General features: G+C 34.4%; 1 protein-coding gene across 1 annotated transcript in view; it reads left to right on the top strand.

The window, feature by feature from the left end:
* Nucleotides 1-20,111, top strand: part of DMD (dystrophin) — a 2,123,648-nt gene that overhangs the window by 823,167 nt on the left and 1,280,370 nt on the right. The window contains exons 31-34 of the mRNA XM_057539128.1: nucleotides 7,023-7,133; nucleotides 7,528-7,701; nucleotides 13,666-13,821; nucleotides 17,542-17,712. Coding sequence (XP_057395111.1) covers nucleotides 7,023-7,133; nucleotides 7,528-7,701; nucleotides 13,666-13,821; nucleotides 17,542-17,712 — 612 coding nt within the window. The remainder of the gene's footprint in view (nucleotides 1-7,022; nucleotides 7,134-7,527; nucleotides 7,702-13,665; nucleotides 13,822-17,541; nucleotides 17,713-20,111) is intronic.

Genomic DNA, 20,111 nt, shown 5'->3' with positions numbered 1-20,111 from the left:
TCAGCAGCACTCATTTGCTACTTCCTTTCATTTTGTTTCTTTTACAAATTACTGATTTTATGTGAAGCTGACAGTTTCACAAGATCAGTTGTTTATTTTCTTCAAACACTTATCATCCGTATGCTGGTAGATGTATATTTTAGGTGAATATAGAACTCAAATAGTACAGTCTTTCGATCTTTAGCAGACCTTAGAAATCCGGTAGCCAACTATGGAAATCATTATCCTTTGGATGAAATCTTCCAATCCCAGTGTTTTCTTCTACATTAAAAAAGTTTTTTAAATGTTATTTTTTTCATTGTCTGATTATAGTATCAGGAAAGACGATGTAATATTCATCTTTTTAAGAGGAATTTGTAAATGGGAGATTGTCCATTTTGCCTATAATTTTCCATAATACTGTTATTTAAACAAATCACTTATCTATTTCACAATAAGCCTGCCCTAAAGTGATAAGGATTTTTAAATTATGTAGTTCCAGAATGATAATCTGATGACATTAAATAAAGTAGGTGGTAAAATATATCCTAAGTACAAACTAAAAATGAATTATCAGTTGAAAGTAAGAATTGTGGAATCAATTTTTAAAGGTGCTAGCTAAGTATAAGTGTGATGCATGTTATACAGCCTTCCCAAAGTAGAATCAATTGGAAATAGATATCCATTTTTATCTTATAATCTTAATAATGAATTGAATTGTTATCACTAAATATATACATTAAGTACATGAGTTAGTTCTTCCCAAATCTACTTGTGTGATATACTCTGCCAAAGAAAAGCAAAAGGATAATTTGAGCAAAGAACTGTATCCCTCTTGGATATTAATGCATATTCATATATAAAATATTCTGAGAAGTTCTGTAGCACGGACACATGGTTATCCTTAATTTACAAAATATATTTAGCCCCTGTGCTCCTTTCATACATAATATACTCAATTTATAAGGAAATTTTGATCTCTAATCCTATTGGAATCATACTACAGATATGAGAATTTTTCTAGAAATGCTGCCTATAAATTATGATAAAATCTCAGTTTTATATGATGTTCAACCATCATTTTTTTTCAGTTTTAATGATTTTAGTAGTGGTGACCTTTCTAAGAGTATAGAAATTCATCCTCCCAACAGTCTATGTAACTGCTTGATATAAACATGAACATTTCAAAGTCCATGTAATTCTTTGCATTGAAACTTCCAAATTGCCAAACTTTCCTTTCACGTGTTACATGGTCCTTCACATCCCCTTGTGATAGATAAAAGTTGTTTTTGGTCGTGTGTTTTTGTAAGTTATTGTTGTTCCTATTGTTTATAAGTCATGACAACAGTATGGCTCATCTGGAAAAATGTGGAATTAATCATCAGAAGACCTGTGTTTCAATGATCACTTAAGTTATTTTGGTTTTCTTTTGTAATGCTATGCTACTGCAGGCAGCTCTGAGGGGGCAATCTTTAAGAAAAAAAAAACTATACAAATTACAAATAGAAAATTAAATACTGTTATAGAAGAATTCTTTTTGCAAGTAACCAGCCCTGAAACTTAAGGTTCAGTTGCTTTTCATTAATTCCTCCTCTAGATAGTAAGTTTTACTCTACCCACATCCAGTTCTTCTTCCGTGAAACTAAGTATTCACATTCTGCACACTCCAAACTCAGTCTTTTCTAGCATAGTTCCCACAACCTGGAATGAATTCCCATTTTCTTATTATCTTATCTACCCCTCTAAAAACCCCTTATCAGCCATATGGAACTTAAATTACGCCAATTTCTTAAACTTTTACCAGATTCTATAGTAGAAATAAATATTTCTCTTCTCTTTTATGGCATAGCATGATTTTTTCCATTATATTGCACATATTTCTGCTTTGTAATTTACTTGTATCTCCATGTTCTGTTTCCCTAGAACAGATATTCTTTAAGAATAGGGTCAATGGTTTGTTCTCACTGTGTGGAATAAGGTGGTAGATGCAGAATCTCCTTCTTGAATTGAATGGATAAGCTAAGTATTATTAGTTTGCAAATAAGATTAGATGTCTGGTTTTTTCTGATAAATGTCCAATTGGAGGATATTTTTAATTTTAAATCATAATTTAAGAGGCAGTATAGTTGTTTAAAGGGCATTGAATTTGCTACTTCCTAACTTTACCTTGGACAAGTCAACATTTCTAATCTCATTTGTAATTGTAATTTAGGATGGTAAATACTTACCTTAGTTTGATTAGATAATTAAATGAATATATATGAACTGTTGGGACATAAGGTCACACAGATGTCCACTTTGGTGATGATGATAATAATGATTATTTCTTTCAGTGCTCTTCTCTCACCCCTCTAGTATAAAAGGCTAAAGGAATTAGGTGTATATTTCATTTTTTCCTCTACTATATATACCTTGAGTGCCAAATGGATGAATTAGTCAAATACATGTGGACAGATACTGTTACAGGTATATAATTTGGGCCCTCTGCTCTCTCTGAATATCTTTTTAATTTTTCACTCATCATTTTCCTTTCCCAATTTCTGAATGGCTATGCAACTTTCATCACTTTCCTTTTGATTCCTCCTCAATCCTCTCCTCTCTCATCCTTAGCAGATATCAAGGGGCTCATGCTTATAGACAAATGATATATAATGACACTGACAATTTATGAGTAGATATTTGTGCAGACAACTTGAGCAGGTATTTTTACATATACTATCGCCTCTCATCTTTTTACCAAAACCAGTATAGTTGTCTACTGCAGACATGAGAATTTTCCCAGATACTCTGCCTACAAATTATTATAATGCTTCATTGCTGGCTTGTCATTATCACCATCAGTTTAGAGATGAGAAAATTGAGGCTCAAAAAAGTTTGGTGCTTTGCCCAGGTGGCAAGTCAGAGCCCTGAGACTTAAATCCAGATTTCTCTTAACACTATTCTGATTCCCAGAGAGCATCAAGTAGGAAGCATTACACTTTCTGCTTCTCCACATCCAAAATCTTTATGTATTACCTTTGGCTTCTGAAAGAGTGGCACCTCTCCACCTGTCAATATTTTCCACTGATTATTGATCTTTGCCCTTTATTCCATTTCCTCTCATTTCCTCCAAGGTTTTTCTAATCAATTATCTTCATATATGCTTTCTAAATCAGCAGCACTCATGCTTCGTCCATTGTCTTCTTTCATATGGCCTTAATACGTGTTCAATTCTCACTGACCTACATTTCATTATGTGGGGAGACAAAAGTCTTCAAAAATGATTTAAACTGTTTTATAAGGGTATTTCCTTGTCCTTAATCAGTCTTCAGCCCTTGAAAACCTGATTTCTGCTCTTACCATCTACGGATTCTGTCCTGGCTACAGTGCTCATTGACCAGCTAATATGCCCTTATTAGTACTTATCTCATTTGATCTGTCTCAAAATTGACATTGTCGATCTCTCCCTCATTCTTAAAGCTCTCACAGCACTTGATTTCAGTGGCACCCTCTCTCTTTCCTGGTTGTTCCTCTTCTTCTCTTAGACTGTTCCTTATCTTTCTTTGGTGTTTCCCTTCTTCTCCCATCCCTAAATTTTTCTGTTCTCCATGGTTCTCTCCTGACCCTCCCTTTCTATTTCCCTCTAATGTTTGAGTGCACTAAAATAAATACTGTTTGTACAAGTGATGCTGCTTCTTTTTTAAAAAATGCACACACATATGTAGCTATATATGATGATTAATAAAATACAAATTCATATCCAAGTATTACTGAGTTTATAGAAGAATTCTCTCATTATGAATTGCCTTAATAGTTAAAGTATTAACAGTAAAACCATTATCTGTGATTCTGATCACTTTTAAACTTTAAACTTTATCTTCATATTAAAAAAAAACTGGACACTTTTCATTTAGGCCATGAGGTTATTTAATACCTCATTCCCACCTACGTTTCTAGTTATATTTCTGCGGATGTGCATTAATTCTCTATGCATTATTTCAGTTCTCCCAAACTCTTCATGTGGTTCAGTGCCTTGTCCACATCTTGTTTTCCCTCATTCAAGAATGCTTTTGTTTTTAAAACTCTCATCTCCTTGCATATCCAGTGTACTCTTTAGGACACTTACGTACAAGTAACAAAAATGAATTAACTAAAGCCAAAACAAAAATGAGGCAGGGGAGCTGGTCATAAGGGCACAGGAATGTCTCATGGAAACCAAGGGCAAGAATAACGTTTTTACTAGGAAGAGACTAGAACCTGTGTTTTGGTCACTTGTAACAGCAAATTATCATTTTCTCTTAATGGTTTTGTGGATTGAGAAGGCTCAGCTGGATGGTTTCTCTTGGGGTCTCTCCTGTGATTGCGGGCATTTGTTGGCTGGTACTACGGTGACTTATAAGCTCAAATAGGCTGGATGCCCAAGATGGTTCCCTCATGTCTAGCAGTTGATACTCACTGTGAGCTGAAAGCTCACTTGGGACTATTCACTGAAACACTTCTCCACAGCTTCTCTATGTGGCTTAGGCTTTTCACAGCATGTCAGATGGGTTCCAAGAGGGGGCATCCTAAGAGTGAGTGTTCCAAAAAGGCAGAAGTGGAAGCCACTAGGCCAGTTAAGGGCTTTTCCCATAAATGGCAGAGCATTACTTTTGCTCTGTTTTACTGGTCAAGGCAATCAGAAGGCTGATCTAGATTTAAAGAGGTGAAGAAATAAACTCTACCTCTTAGTGGGGGAATGGTAAGAGGAGTATGTGTTACATACACTGTTGTTGCAGCCATCTTTGGCAGACGCTATCTGCTTCAGACTATGATTGAAAGCCATCAATATTTTTGTTTCTACTATCTCTTTCTTACTTCTCTCTCTGGTTATGGGCCTTTGCTCTTCCTAAACTGACAGTGCAAACTAGGGACTTCGTAAGCACAGTCTCATACGTGACACAGTTCCAAGCGCCCACAGAGCTTGACCAGACTTTCTCCTGTCAGTTCCGAGAGAGGGTCTGATGGACCTAACTGGGCACAAGCATTCTTCATGTTCTAATTTTCCATGACTTGCGGATGGCCAGAGTTATGTGACAGAGACATGGCTGTTATTGACCCACCATTTTGAGGGGGTGAGACTTTTCCACCTGAGAAGTTAAGACCATAAACCTCCTAAAGCATCTGATGCCCCCAGCAATGCTTACTAATTATTCATAGTCTACTTTAACATTACCTCTCCTATGACATCTATTAACTCTCCTGTAAGTATTACTCTACTGTGTATACTCCCATTAAATTTTATCAGACTCCTTAGTATTTCTAGGTGTATGAACAATGCTATGCACTGACATGGATTCCCTAACCCCCAAATTCTATGGTTCCTGGAGAAAAGGTACATACCACTATTTCTTATGCAATGTCGTAGTTCAACCACTGAAGATACCATATATAGTAAAAAAAAAAAAAAAAAAAAAAAAAAAAGGATTTGCTTGGGGCTTTGCTCTTCTTTATTTTAAACCAGAATTCTAATTACTTAAGTAATTTGTAATTACTTTGCCTTTATAATTATTAGGATCAATATGCTAAGGAATAATATTAAGGTGTATCTGTACATTTATAACCTTGTATTCTGAAAAACTCCTTCACCACTTAACCCATTTTCTTGGAATAATTCTCATTGCTCATTTCAGGGCTGTAGTTCTCTGTGGTAACTGCTAAGCAAACTGATGTTATTTTCTAATAATATGTGCCAGAATTGACTCCAGTTGGTGTAAGTTAGGTTATATTAATATGCATTATACAAATTGTTTTGCATGGAAATTTTATGGGCCCTGTGGTATAAGTTAATCATTTTCTTCTCTTATTTACGATAATCTGACAATGACTGAATTTTAAATTAGAATAATTTGACCAGTAGCTAATTTTTGCTGGATCTGGTAGAAAGAAATGAATGAATTTATTGTTTTTGTCTCTGCACACTACCGGATTTGACCCACTCCTGTAACTGGCTCAGAAGTGTATAAGTCAAATACAGACATACTTTTAAACAATTTTTTTGGTCTTTATTTCTCTCCTTTTCCCTTTCCTAATTCTTTTTCCATCTTACTCCCTTTATGATGACTCCTTTTTTTAGAGGGAAGGATTTTTATTTATTTATTTATTTTTGGCTGTGTTGGGTCTTCGTTTCATGCGAGGGCTTTTTCTAGTTGCGGCAAGCGGGGACCACTCTTCATCGCGGTGCGCGGGCCTTTCACTATCGTGGTCTCTCTTGTTGCGGGGCACAGGCTCCAGACGCGCAGGCTCAGTAGTTGTGGCTCATGGGCCTAGTTGCTCCGCGGCATGTGGGATCCTCCCAGACCAGGGCTCGAACCCGCGTCCCCTGCATTGGCAGGCAGATTCTCAACCACTGCGCCACCAGGGAAGCCCCCAGACATACTTTTAAATACAACTTGATCAAAAATGTCTTTACTCATTTTAGAAAATATATAAATATTTTATATTTATTTAAAGTTTAAAAATCAGTCTCTGTAGGATGCTATTAAGTATGTATCAGACAAAAAGCAAGGCCAGTCGAGACATTTAGCTTCCCTTTCCTAGATACTTAGCTTCCCTGAAGTTTAACTGAAATATGGCATAGAATTTCTGAGTAAAGATCACTATTAAGGAATATTGTCCACATTCAACTTTCTCATTATGCCTTATCGCTGCCATAGTTGGCTTTTTTTTAATAAAGGCTAACATCTTTGGTCAGCTTTGAGTGTAAATACAAAGATAAAAGAATATAAATTTCACATATTAGATATAAATAGATATTTCCTACTGAAAATTATATCTGAAACAGCTATTCATTATCACTGATTCAAAAGAATAATTTATTTTTATTAATAAGCCCAATAGGAGATAAATAAGTTATTTCATTTTTGATAACTTTTGATAAGTAAAAAAATCAATTTATTGTCATTTTGAAAGAGGCTACATTGTAATAATGTTTTGAGAGAGTTTTGAATTCCATTTTCTTGGAAGGTGAGTTGTTCTTTGCAGTAACTTGCAGAGCATGCTGACTTATAATGCTGTCCTCCCGACAGAAAATCCAATCTGATTTGACAAGTCATGAGATCAGCTTAGAAGAAATGAAGAAACATTACCAGGGAAAGGAAGCGGCCCAAAGGGTACTATCCCAAATTGAAGTGACACAGGTATGTATTATTCCATTAACTAAGGAGCTTGTTTTAGTTGGATATTAAAATATAATCTATATTAGATAACTTGCTTATTAGCAAATTGGAATTAAGGGCATTAGTTGAAAACTACAAATAATATATAAATGATACAGACTATTTTGAATTGTACATTTTAAGGATAAAATAGGTTAATAAATTGTCATTTATTTAGTATCACATTAAGAACAATTACTGAATTCTTCTCCCAAATGCATGTATTCTTTGTGCTGGACAAATGAAAAAAGGGTTTCTTCAGTTTGTTTTTATTTTTATTCTTGTATATCTTCCAGAATAAAGGAAAATATATTAACAAGAATATGACTGGTTATTGTTTGGAAGGCAAAATTAAATTGGTGCTTTTTCTTTACAGAAAAAATTGCAAGATGTCTCCATGAAGTTTCGATTATTCCAGAAGCCAGCCAATTTTGAGCAGCGTCTACAGGAAAGTAAGATGATTTTAGATGAAGTGAAGATGCACTTGCCTGCATTGGAAACAAAGAGTGTTGAACAGGAAGTAGTACAGTCACAGTTAAATCATTGTGTGGTATGTATTTCAGATGGCAAATATGCAGCTACCCCTTGACTTTCCTTATTGGAATAAGGAACAATATTTGGTATACAAACAAAAATTAGCACAGGTGTATTGAGAGACAAGAACTATTACTGAAATAGTAGCCACTTAATACCTCTTCTGAAAATGTCTTCTTTGAGTCTATAATTTTTCAAGGACTGTGCAGAATATAAAGGAAATTGCCTTTGTTGAATTCTTATGGAACTTTGAAAATATTTTTAAATGGAAATCCTGGAAAGAAATATGTTAGTCTGGAAACAGCAACAACAGCAGTATCTGCAGTAATAAAAACAATTCTAGAAATGAGTGCTAAGGAAGCTAAGTGATCCACACAAGTCACCTTTAATTCTCAAGGCCACAGATTAAATGAGAGAATTTAAAGACAAACAGCAAGTGAAAGGCAAAAGCAAAATTCCAATCCAGGCACATTTACTCCAAACCCTAGTATCTTTCCATTAAATATCAGGGCTGGATATGCAGTGAAATTCTGCCAGACCACAAAGACAGAATAAAGAGGCACCGACTATTAGCCTGTACTGTAAATCTGCACTACGGGGATTTCGAGCAGTGTTCTTTGTTCCACTTATTGAAAATTCACCAAGTCAGATGACTCTTCTGATAACGTAAAGCTGAATTATGAGGGCATCTACTAGAGTAATATAAGTATTATTATAAATGTATGTGTACTATGGAGTATCAAGGTAGAAATTCACATACAATAAAAACACTGAGTGCTATTAACAATAATGGGAAAAAAGTTTATTTAGTACTTTGTGTTTAAGTATTGTTCCTGCTTCTACTCCATAACATAAATGAAAAAGAAACCCTTGGGTACATTTCAGTCATATCATTCTGAATGGGAGAATATCATTCTTTTAAACAAAAATTTTCTTTGTGAAAAATTATGGAGTAATTTTTATTCAGTAACATAGCTTAATAACACAGGCTGCATTTCAGTGGCATCATTATTATAAATATTCTCACCCCCAAAAGAAATTTTGAATATCATTTTATATATTAGCTGGTATTAGGTAAGTAACATTAGGAATACATGGGAGCATATTTCATCTTACATTTAAAAAAAATTGAAAGCAAAGTGACCCACGTACATTATCATCATGGCTAAGTATATTCACAAAGGGAGAGCTGTTCATTCTTTTCTAGGAACAGGTCTCTAGTGGTACCTCATAAAACTTATCTGCTAGTAAATATGAACTGAAAAAAAACCCCCCAAAAACAAAAAAACCCTACCTGCACCCAGGTGTTACTATGCCCTGACTCAGTACAGAGGAAACAGTTCACAGTATTTACTCAATCTGTTTCTGGTTCTGGTTTAAATGTCAGGACCAATTCAAGTCGTTCTTCCATAAGGATATATTTTCTTTACAACTTTTGTATTTTTTCATTACTTAAGATGCTCTCTTACATATACTATAATCATGGCCTTTGCTTTCAAGTAATTTTTGTTCTGTTAAAAAAAGTCTTACAGGCACTTCCCTGGCAGTCCAGTGGTTAAGACTCCATGCTCCCAATGCAGGGGGCATGGGTTCTATCCCTGGTCGGGGAACTAAGATCCCGTATGCTACATGGCGCGGCCTTAAAAAAAAAAGTCTTACAAACATGAACACAGACAAATATAAAGACTATTTTCCTTTCTTAATGATAAATATTTTATCTGTCTATTGAATGATATGATGTAAATGGCTATTTAGTACTTTGAATGAACTTTCCTCATAAAGGTAAATAATTGACATTTAAAAAAATTTAAATAGTAAGTCATTTGGAAGTATCTCTGATTCCAAAATTCAAGAATTCAGTCCCAGTGTGATAATTAATGATTTAAATGTTTCTGAATACCCAGATAAATTTATAATTCCTAAGATAGAAGTAAATGAATTAAAAAATCATATGGAAAGTTCAGAAAGAACTCACAATTATTAATAAAGGAATAATAACATCAGGCAATCATCAAAGAAGGGATTAAGGTGGAAATATTTATGTATGTAGCCTTAATGAATAGGATAATTGCTTAGCATCTACAAAATGCTTTCTTTTAAACACTGATTTTAAACTGAAAAGAAAAAAACAAACCTAATTTCTTCCCTAACTCCCAAATAACAGCAATTACCTACTAGCAACTTTATTTCTTAGTACCAATAAAATAAATATTTGTTGTTCAGGCTCACCACTGAACAACTTAATGCAGCAGTGTGTAAGTAAACTATTACATATGCATGTATACATATAGACATATACATATGTACATGTACACATGCATACATATATACATACATTCAAATGCACATATCTTTCCAAGTAAAATAACTACAAGGGAAAGCTATGACATTTGTTTCATGAGGATTTGTTATGGCAGTATACTACTGTGAACCAATATATGTGTTCTTTATAATTGTGATGTACATTTGAGTTTTACATAATGTTTTATATCAGTCTATAGTTAATTAATCAGCCCCATTAAGAAAATAAATTTGTATAATTAATTAACATTTAAAATTACCTTCCCTCCTTATATGTGATTTAATATATATTGAAATTATGGTCTGGAAATTTAGATGTTTTATCCCGACTATAATGTAGCACCATGAGAACAACACTGAACGTGTCTGGCTTGGCCACCACTGATTCTCTAGTGACTCAAGTACTGTCTGGTATAAGCAGGCACTCAACAAATACCTGGGGAATGAGTAAATGAATTTTTCCAAACGCACAGCTAGAATTATATAATTGTAACATTTAAAAAGTTGGGTTGGCCAAAAAGTTCGTTTGGTTTTTACTGTAAGATGGCTCCACTAGCACTTAGTTGTGTTTAACTTCATTCAAAACAATTTTGTTAGATTGTATTGTGACAGCTGTCATATCAACATGCATCTAAAAAAAACACATCAAAATTGGTGAATTTTTGTGTAGCCATTTTAATATTGAAGATGGGAGAAAAAAAGCAACGTTTTCAGCATATTATGCTTTATTATTTCAAGAAAGGTACAAACGCAAAAAAAGATTTGTTCAGTGTATGGAGAAGGTGCTGTGGCTGATCAAACACGTCAAAAGTGGTTTGCCGGGCTCCCTGACTTCAGACTATACTACAAAGCTACAGTAATCAAGACAGTATGGTACTGGCACAAAAACAGAATTATAGATCAATGGAACAGGATAGAAAGCCCAGAGATAAACCCACACACATATGGTCACCTTATCTTTGATAAAGGAGGCAAGCATATAGAGTGGAGAAAAGACAGCCTCTTCAATAAGTGGTGCTGGGAAAACTGGACAGCTACATGTAAAAGAATGAAATTAGAACACTCCCTAACACCATACACAAAAATAAACTCCAAATGGATTAAAGACCTAAATGTAAGGCCAGTCACTATCAAACTCTTAGAGGAAAACTTAGGCAGAACACTCTATGACATAAATCATAGCAAGATCCTTTTTGACCCACCTCCTAGAGAAATGGAAATAAAAACAAAAATAAACAAATGGGACCTAATGAAACTTAAAAGCTTTTGCACAGGAAAGGAAACCATAAACAAGATGAAAAGACAACCCTCAGAATGGGAGAAAATATTTGCAAATGAAGCAGCTGACAAAGGATTCATCTCCAAAATATACAAGCAACTCATGCAGCTCAATATCAAAAAAACAAATAACCCAATCCAAAAATAGGCAGAAGACCTAAATAGACATTTCTCTAAAGAAGATATACAGATTGCCAACAAACACGTGAAAGAATGCTCAACATCATTAATCATTAGAGAAATGCAAATCAAAACTACAATGAGCTATCATCTCACACCAGTCAGAATGGCCATCATCAAAAAATCTACAAACAATAAATGCTGGAGAGGGTGTGGAGAAAAGGGAACCCTCTTGCACTGTTGGTGGGAATGTAAATTGCTCCAGCCACTATGGAGAACAGTATGGAGGTTCCTTAAAAAACTAAAAATAGAACTACCATATGACCCAGCAATCCCACTACTGGGCATATACCCTGAGAAAACCGTAATTCAAAAAGAGGCATGTACCACCATGTTCAATGCAGCTCTATTTACAATAGCCAGGACATGTAAGCAACCTAAGTGTCCATCTACAGATGAATGGATAAAGAAGATGTGGCACATATATACAATGGAATATTACTCAGCCATAAAAAGAAACAAAAGTGAGTTATTTGTAGTGAGGTGGATGGACCTAGAGTCTGTCATACAGAGTGAAGTAAGTCAGAAAGAGAAAAACAAATATTATATGCTAACACATAAATATGGAATCTAAAAAAAAAATTGGTCATGAAGAACCTAGGGGCAAGACGGGAATAAAGGCGTAGACCTACTAGAGAATGGACTTGATGATACGGGGAGGGGGAAGGGTAAGCTGGGACAGAGTGAGAGAGTGGCATGGACATATATACTACCAAACGTGAAATAGATAGCTAGTGGGAAGCAGCCGCATAGCAGAGGGAGATCAGCTCGGTGCTTTGTGACCACCTAGAGGGGTGGGATAGGGAGGGAGAGGCAAGAGGGAAGAGATATGGGGATATATGTATATGTATAACTGATTCACTTTGTTATAAAGCAGAAACTAACACACCATTGTAAAACAATTATACTCCAATAAAGATGTTTAAAAAAAAAAAGTGGTTTGCGAAGTTTCGTGTTGGAGATTTCTCACTGGATGATGCTCCAGGGTCGGGTAGACCAGTTGATGTTGATAGCGATCGAGACATTTATTGAGAACTATCAGTGTTATACCACGCAGGAGATAGCCAACATACTCAAAATATCCAAATCAAGCATTGAACATCATTTGCACCAGCTTGGTTATGTGAATTGCTTTGGTGTTTGGGTTCCACATAAGTTAAGCGAAAAAAAACTTCTTGACCTTATTTCCACATGCGATTCTCTACTTAAATGTAATGAAAACGTTCTGTTTTCAAAACAAATTGTGACGGGCGATGAAAAGTGGATACTGTACAACAGTGTGGAATGGAAGAGATCGTGGGCCAAGCGAAATGAACCACCACCAACCACGCCAAAGGCCGGTCTTCATCCAAAGAAGGTGATATTCTGTATATGATGGGATTGGAAGGGAGTCCTTTATTATGAGCTTCTTCTGGAAAACCAAACAATTAATTCCAACAAGTACTGCTCCTAATTAGACCAACTGAAAGCAGCACTTGACAAAAAAAGTCCAGAATTAGTCAACAGAAAATGCATAATCTTCCATCAGGATAACGCAAGACTGCATGTTTCTTTGATGACCAGGCAAAAACTGTTACAGCTTGGCTGGGAAGTTCTGATTCATCCGCTGTATTCACCAGACATTGCACCTTCGGATTTCCATTTGTTTCAGTCTTTACAAAATTCTCTTAATAGAAAACATTTCAATTCCCTGGAAGACCGTAAAAGCCACCTGGAACAGTTCTTTGCTCAAAAAGATAAGACATTTTGGGAAGATGAAATTATGAAGCTGCCTGAAAAATGGCAGAAGGTAGTGGAACAAAACAGTGAATGTGTTGTTCAATAAAGTTCTTGGTGAAAATGAAAAATGTGTCTTTCATTTTTACTTTAAAAACTGAAGGAACCTTTTGACCAACCCAATAGAAATCATATAACTTTTAGAAATGATCTTTATAAACTTGGAATGAAGAATTAAATATATGTGTTATGTACCCTTACTTTGGTAAATATAACTACATAATATGCGTGTCTTTATGTGTACATATAATTACAAATAGAAGCACTAAATCAACAGAAAATGCAAAAGCTGGATATTGACCACAGCTGCAAAATGCTACTCCATTAAAACTGTAACCATAGAATAGCAATTCAGGTGATCTCTACTCCTGTTTCTTTTTATTAATAATAGTATGAACTAGACACTATTGCTTATTATTCTGTTTTGTTTTATGTTTTAACTTAGAACTTGTATAAAAGTCTGAGTGAAGTGAAGTCTGAAGTGGAAATGGTGATCAAAACTGGACGTCAGATTGTACAGAAGAAGCAGACAGAAAACCCTAAAGAGCTTGATGAAAGAGTAACGGCTTTGAAATTGCATTATAATGAGCTGGGAGCAAAGGTGTGTGCATGCTGAAACCATAAGCACTGGCTACTTCCCACTTTCCTTATATATTGTAAGAGTCAGTAATTATGCACAATTAATGTCTTAGGAAGGCTAAATCATTTACTCCCTACAGATAGATAGATACATGGATACATACATACGTACATATATACATACACAGACAAAGAGAGAGATAGATAAATTCCAATTTGCAGTTCTTAAGAAACAGTAATTAATCAGCGAGGGTCTTCTTTTCAGTCTACATTAAAAAATATGTACAGCTCAGAGAGATTTTTATTGGTCCATCAGATAATTCTAAAAGGGTTTCTTTGTTCTAAACTTGCCCCTTCTTTTCATTATCTATAGTTACTTGTGATGACTCAAAGGCTGGTAATTTTATAAACTAATATACCTACTTATATTTAGGACTTATATTTAGGTACAGTGGAGTTGATACATTCTACATAGAAAGAGCTTTACTGAGACCAGTGGGGAGAAAAGAGTCTGTTTTTACGGCTCAGGTTCCCAACTTTATTGAATATAACAACATCAATGAGAAAATTGTCACTTCATCTTAGACACAAACGTAAGTGCTTGCCCATGTTTGAGAAGTAGCCATGCAGAGGCAGAATTCTAATATTGCACCCTGAAAGTAGATTGAAGGTTATGTCTTGAAGCTACAAATTGCAAATTACTTATCACTGAGAGAAAGTGAGTTTTAGATTCAAATGAAAATCTGAAAATCACCATTCATATTAGTTGATAGTCTTTATTTTTATTTTTTAAAAACCTTCTAATTTAAAGTTTTGAAAGAGAATTAGCTGTTTCAAATATAAATTATTGTCTGGGCCTTTTCTTTGCCTTGAAGAATTTGCACAAAATCTTTGCCTTGGCAAGAGTAAATTTAACATAAAGTAATGTAGAATAAATCACTTTGAATTTAAAACAATAAAAATGACATTAGAAGACTATTAGTGTCCTGATTATTATTAGTGTCCTTATTAGTGTCCTTAATTATTTTTACTAATAACTAATACTTATTAGTATTATTAGTGTCCTATTAGTGTCGTTAATTATTATTAAGGAGTAAATGATTCTTATGATGATGTGAAGACCTATTTATCCCTGAAAATGTATATTTGGAAGCGTATGTTTATTTAACCATTTGGCACTGAGTAATATCATTAAAGCAAAATGAACGATGACTAAGAAATCATACTTAGCTTTAAAAGCATGACAGAACACAGCAAAAATGTGGGGCAGGCACTTATTTTTGAAATAAAGATTTAGAAACATTAGTGATAAAGGGAATATGTACAAATATCATATTATAAAATGGCAGAAGTCATGTATTCCTTTTCTGAGAAAAAATTGTTCATATTTAAATCTTCCAAGCACCTTCAACAATAGTGGTTTTGTTTTATGGAAACAGAGGATATCTTAATGTATCATTCTTTTTATATAAATATACAAACCCTTCTATTTTAATAGTCTTCAGAATTTAAATCATTTTACTTGCCTCAGTTCAATATATATTACTTTTTTGTATTAGTCAGCTTAGGCTGCCATAACAAAATACCATAGACTAGGTGGCTTAAACAAGAACATTTTGTTTCTCACAGTGCTGAAGGCTGGTAAGTTCAAGATCAAGATGTCAGTCTAGTAAGGACCCTCTTCCTGGCTTGCAGACAGCCACTTTCTCACTGTGTTCTCACATGGTGGAGAAGGAGGGGGAGTGGGAGGGGTGGGGGAAGGAAGGGGAGAAGAGGATAAGAGGGATGGAGGGAGAAGGAGGGATATCTTTTTCTTCCTCTTCTAGTAGGGCCACAATCCTATCTGATTAGGGTCCCACCTGTAACCTCATTTAACCTTAATTACTTTCCAAAGACTCTGTATTCAGGTACAGTCACATGGGAGCTTGGGCTTCAATTTATTAATTTTGGGGGCATTTCAGTTCAGAGCATGACACTTTTCTTAACACAATTTTATTAGCTTGGTTAATATCACCAACTTAGCTTAATTGTTCAATGAATAAAAATAGAGTTTCTTATATCTAAATCTATTTAATTTTATTGAGCAATATTACACCTAGCACCCTAGATATAATAATACTTACAGTTCCTGTATGCTTTAAATTATATTACAATATACATAAATAGCAATATTCATTTTAGCCTCAAATGCTCATACTCAAAGCCTCAATACTCATGTCAGCCTCACTTACATTTTTAAGCATTCATGAAATAATGATTTCTACTACAGGTGGAACTATTTTTAATGTATCCTTTCTCCACCAAAAAAAAAAAAGTGTAAAACTCAATTTTCCTTAAGATGACAGTGTCTCCTGTTTTATTAAAACCTATTTATCTGGATATAAACAAAATAGAATAAATAAAGTCAATAATGCATTAGCTCTGGGAAGATAGAATTTCTTTGAAATATTGAATCTAGAATTATTTTTCTACCAATAATACATAGAAAAAATAACTATGCATAGGAACACACCATAAGGTGTATATTTTTTCTCCCACATACAAGTAAAATCCTTGCACTCAAAATGGCAGATGCTTTCACTTCCCTGAAGGGAAGAATAGAAGGGAAAATCTGTAAAAAAAAAAAAAAAAAAATTGAATTTGCAGCCTCAGCAACTAAACATTTTTTTTTTAATGTACACACACCTCTGTTAAAGAAACAAATTTTGTTGAGTATTTGGAATTTTTCTCAAAGTTTCAGGGTATTTATTTTCATTGCAGTATTTAAAATTCTTTAAAGATATCTTTGGCATTTTTTTCATGCTTATGGCTGAATTGTTATTTTGTTTGTAGAATATATAAGTGTGTGTATATATATACACACACACATATATGTGTGTGTGTATATATGTACACATATGTGTGTGTGTGTGTGTGTGTATCAACAAGAGATAAGAGATTCTGGGCTGTTTATTCAACCAACCAACTCATAGGATGTAGGCACATCAGGAAAAGTGGTGGAGAAACACAAATTTGTTCATTCTCTGTGTGAGACCATGGAACAATTTGACTTTGAGGGTCTTAGTTTTAAACACTGAGAACTGGAACACAGGATCAAGTCATGATTTCTCTATTAATGAGAGTGAAAATTTTGTTATGGTATCAAATTTTGTTGCCCCCTTTGGATAATAAATGTATATTTAAGGAGGAAGTGACCTATTCTTTGTGTTGTTTTTGTGCAAAAATGAGACACTTTAAAGATGCAATGACAATAAAATTGGCTATTCTAAATATTTTATAAATATTTTTGCCTTTGGAGAGAAATAGTATTCTTTCCCCATTTTGATTCCTTACCAGTAAGGGCAAGCCTCATTTGTAAATGTTCTTGCCCATCTCTTTGACAGATGACTGAAGGGTTTCTAAAAGAAACGTGTCATATCTTCAGTTTGATTTATATCATTCTATTTATTTAAACAAATTTGTCCATAATTTATTTTTTATTTATATTAGAGAAAATAATAATACCTTTTCTTTCTACCTGATGCAGGACACTATCTTTTGGCAAAACGATCTCATCTTCCCTAGACTGTGCTTATTCATTATTAATATTCAGAATATATAATTTTTCTAAAATATTATTTTTAAAAAGTAAGAAAAAGGTTATTTTAAAATGACAAAAATATGAAATTTCCAATTAAGTAGCTAAAATTAAACTTGAATTGAAAAAGTAAACCAAACTACATTTTATTATCATTCTTTTCAGGTAACAGAAAGAAAGCAACAGTTGGAGAAATGCTTGAAATTGTCCCGTAAGATGCGAAAGGAAATGAATGCCTTGACAGAATGGCTGGCAGCTACGGATATGGAATTGACAAAGAGATCAGCAGTTGAAGGAATGCCTAGTGATTTGGATTCTGAAGTTGCCTGGGGAAAGGTAAAACCTATATCACTGAAGGTTATTTTTAGCATACATGAAAACATACAGCAATATGATTTTTCAAGGAACTCTTAGTGTGCAACAATAATAGATTCATAAATATTACTGTGCTTCATTCTCCCGTTCCTCAAAAATTCATCAGTAGTTTAACTGTATATTTCAGGATTACAATAAAGCCAGTGGGAAGCTTTAGCAAGTGTCTCTCCAAAGCTTGTTTAGAATTAGGTAGGTTATGAATAAGTCCTTAAAAATATATACATCATTAGTCAGAAAGTCAGTCCAAAGATGAGATCCTATGTTCCCTAGCTTGCCTAAGAGAGACTATTCAGGTGGACCCCACAGCCACGAGGAAGGCAAAGATGCAGAGACTGCAGACAGTTGGGCAGGACAGACTCGCAAGATCAGCGGATTGTTGATGTCGCAATCATAGAAAAAAATCTCATGGGGTCTGTATGACCGCCATCGTTTCCATCACCAAACGGCACGGGATTTCCTTTAATCCTCAGCTGGTAGATTCTTGCTGTTTCTCTGACAGCCAATCAGACATCATTGTTCTCTACAGTTCAAGGTCAAGGCACTAATAGCTTAATATATTTTTTTCAGTTGATATATTACTGCATTACTTAACAGTGTGTTGATATAAAGTAAATAGTTGATAATAATGCGTTTTCACCTTAAACTTTGCCAAGCCTTTGGGCACTTAGAAAAAAATAAATCATAGCACACTCTGCCCCCTCATTTTTATAAATTAACAAACATGTGCCTGCATTAACTAGATGTTTAAGAGATCTGTGCTTTATTTTTAATTCAAGAAGCCTATCTAGATTATCCAAATTTGGGAAATTTTAATTGCATTATGTAAAAACTTAGTCATACAGTGAGACCAAAACTGAAAACTGATTTTCTTTATGTAGATTCAGATGACAAGTAGATGTAAAAATTTGTTACATACAATTTTTGTCAAATAAACAGTAGGGAATAAATGTCTCTTTCTTCCCTTTCAGAATAGATTTGTTGTTAGAGATAAGATATTTACTTGCAGTTATTAGTTCAGGATCGTATGTATTGTGAGATTATTAGAGTAGTGAGTGTATAGAGGGTACAGATTAGAAGTTACATTGGCCTTTTATTTCCCCTTATCACCCAAACAAACATTATATTTCTATGTGATAATTTAGTTGGGATCAATGACAATCATGTATTTAGGTGCAGGCTGGGCTGCTATAAGAAATAAGCCAGAATTCCATTTGCCAGATCTTAATCACATGATCATATCTAGCCTTCAGAGAGGGTGGCAAAAGATGGTCTCTATCTGGCTGGGTAGCCAGTGTGTCCTGCTGAAATGATGAGTAGGTCTTATAAATGAAGAAAGAGAGAATGCATTCTTGGGGACAGACAGCAGTTTTGGCCAGAGCAGTATCAACTTTTCCTTTCCCATCCTAAGATAAAGACAGAGAAAGTCCTGAATGATCTATCTATCTATATATATATGATCTACTGATGGCAGTTTCAACCATAAGTACTCATAAATAAAAAAGCCCAGAAAATATTTATGATCTATTAAAGTATAAAATATGGTAAAACATCCATGGGACATGTAGAGGATTCATGAAAATGATCCAGGCTTCATTCTGTCATCCTTCCCTTAATGGTAGGGACAATATATTTGGTTGTTCATATCCAGTTTAATGGATATGTTAGTTTACTAGGGCGGCCTAACAAAATACCACAGACTGAGAGGCTTAAAGAACAGAAGTTTATTTTCTCACAGTTCTGGAGGCTGGAAGTCTGAGGTCAAGGCTGTTTTTTTCTGAGGACTCTCTCCATGCCTTGTAAATAGCTGTCTTCAGATGGTCTTCCCTCTGTACATGCATGTCTCCCAATTTCTCTTATAAGGACACCAGTCATATTGGATTAGGGTCTACCCTAATGACCTTTTTTTTTTTTAACTTAATTACCTCTTTAAATGTCCTGTCTGCAAATAGGGTCACATTCTGAGGTACTAGTGTTAGGACTTCATCATACGAATGTTGAGGGGACACAATTCATCCCATATTAGTAGAGTAGCTTTCTAAATATAATGAGGAATGCTAACATAATGGTGCACAAAGGAGTAGAGCTATACATGAAGGGAATTTGAGCAATTCTGACTATAATTTATAACTGACTGAGGTGAAACTACAAAAGTATGCCACATATGAACTCAAAATTCCGGAGTCTCCATAAGGTCATTGAATATGTCACCTAAGGAGATATGTTTGCTTCAGCCTCACCATAAAATCATTAAAATATCATAAGATAAAGAACTTGGCAAGGTTTCTAGATAATCCTTGTCATATTAGAAAGCTTGAGTGTTCTGGAGATGGCTCAGCTTATTGAGTCTATCTGAAGTATTT

Source organism: Balaenoptera acutorostrata, chromosome X (assembly GCF_949987535.1).
Source record: "Balaenoptera acutorostrata chromosome X, mBalAcu1.1, whole genome shotgun sequence".
Classification (NCBI taxonomy): Eukaryota; Metazoa; Chordata; class Mammalia; order Artiodactyla; family Balaenopteridae; genus Balaenoptera; species Balaenoptera acutorostrata.
The sequence above is the reverse complement of the archived record's forward strand: the minus strand, read 5'-3'. Positions and strand labels throughout refer to the sequence as shown.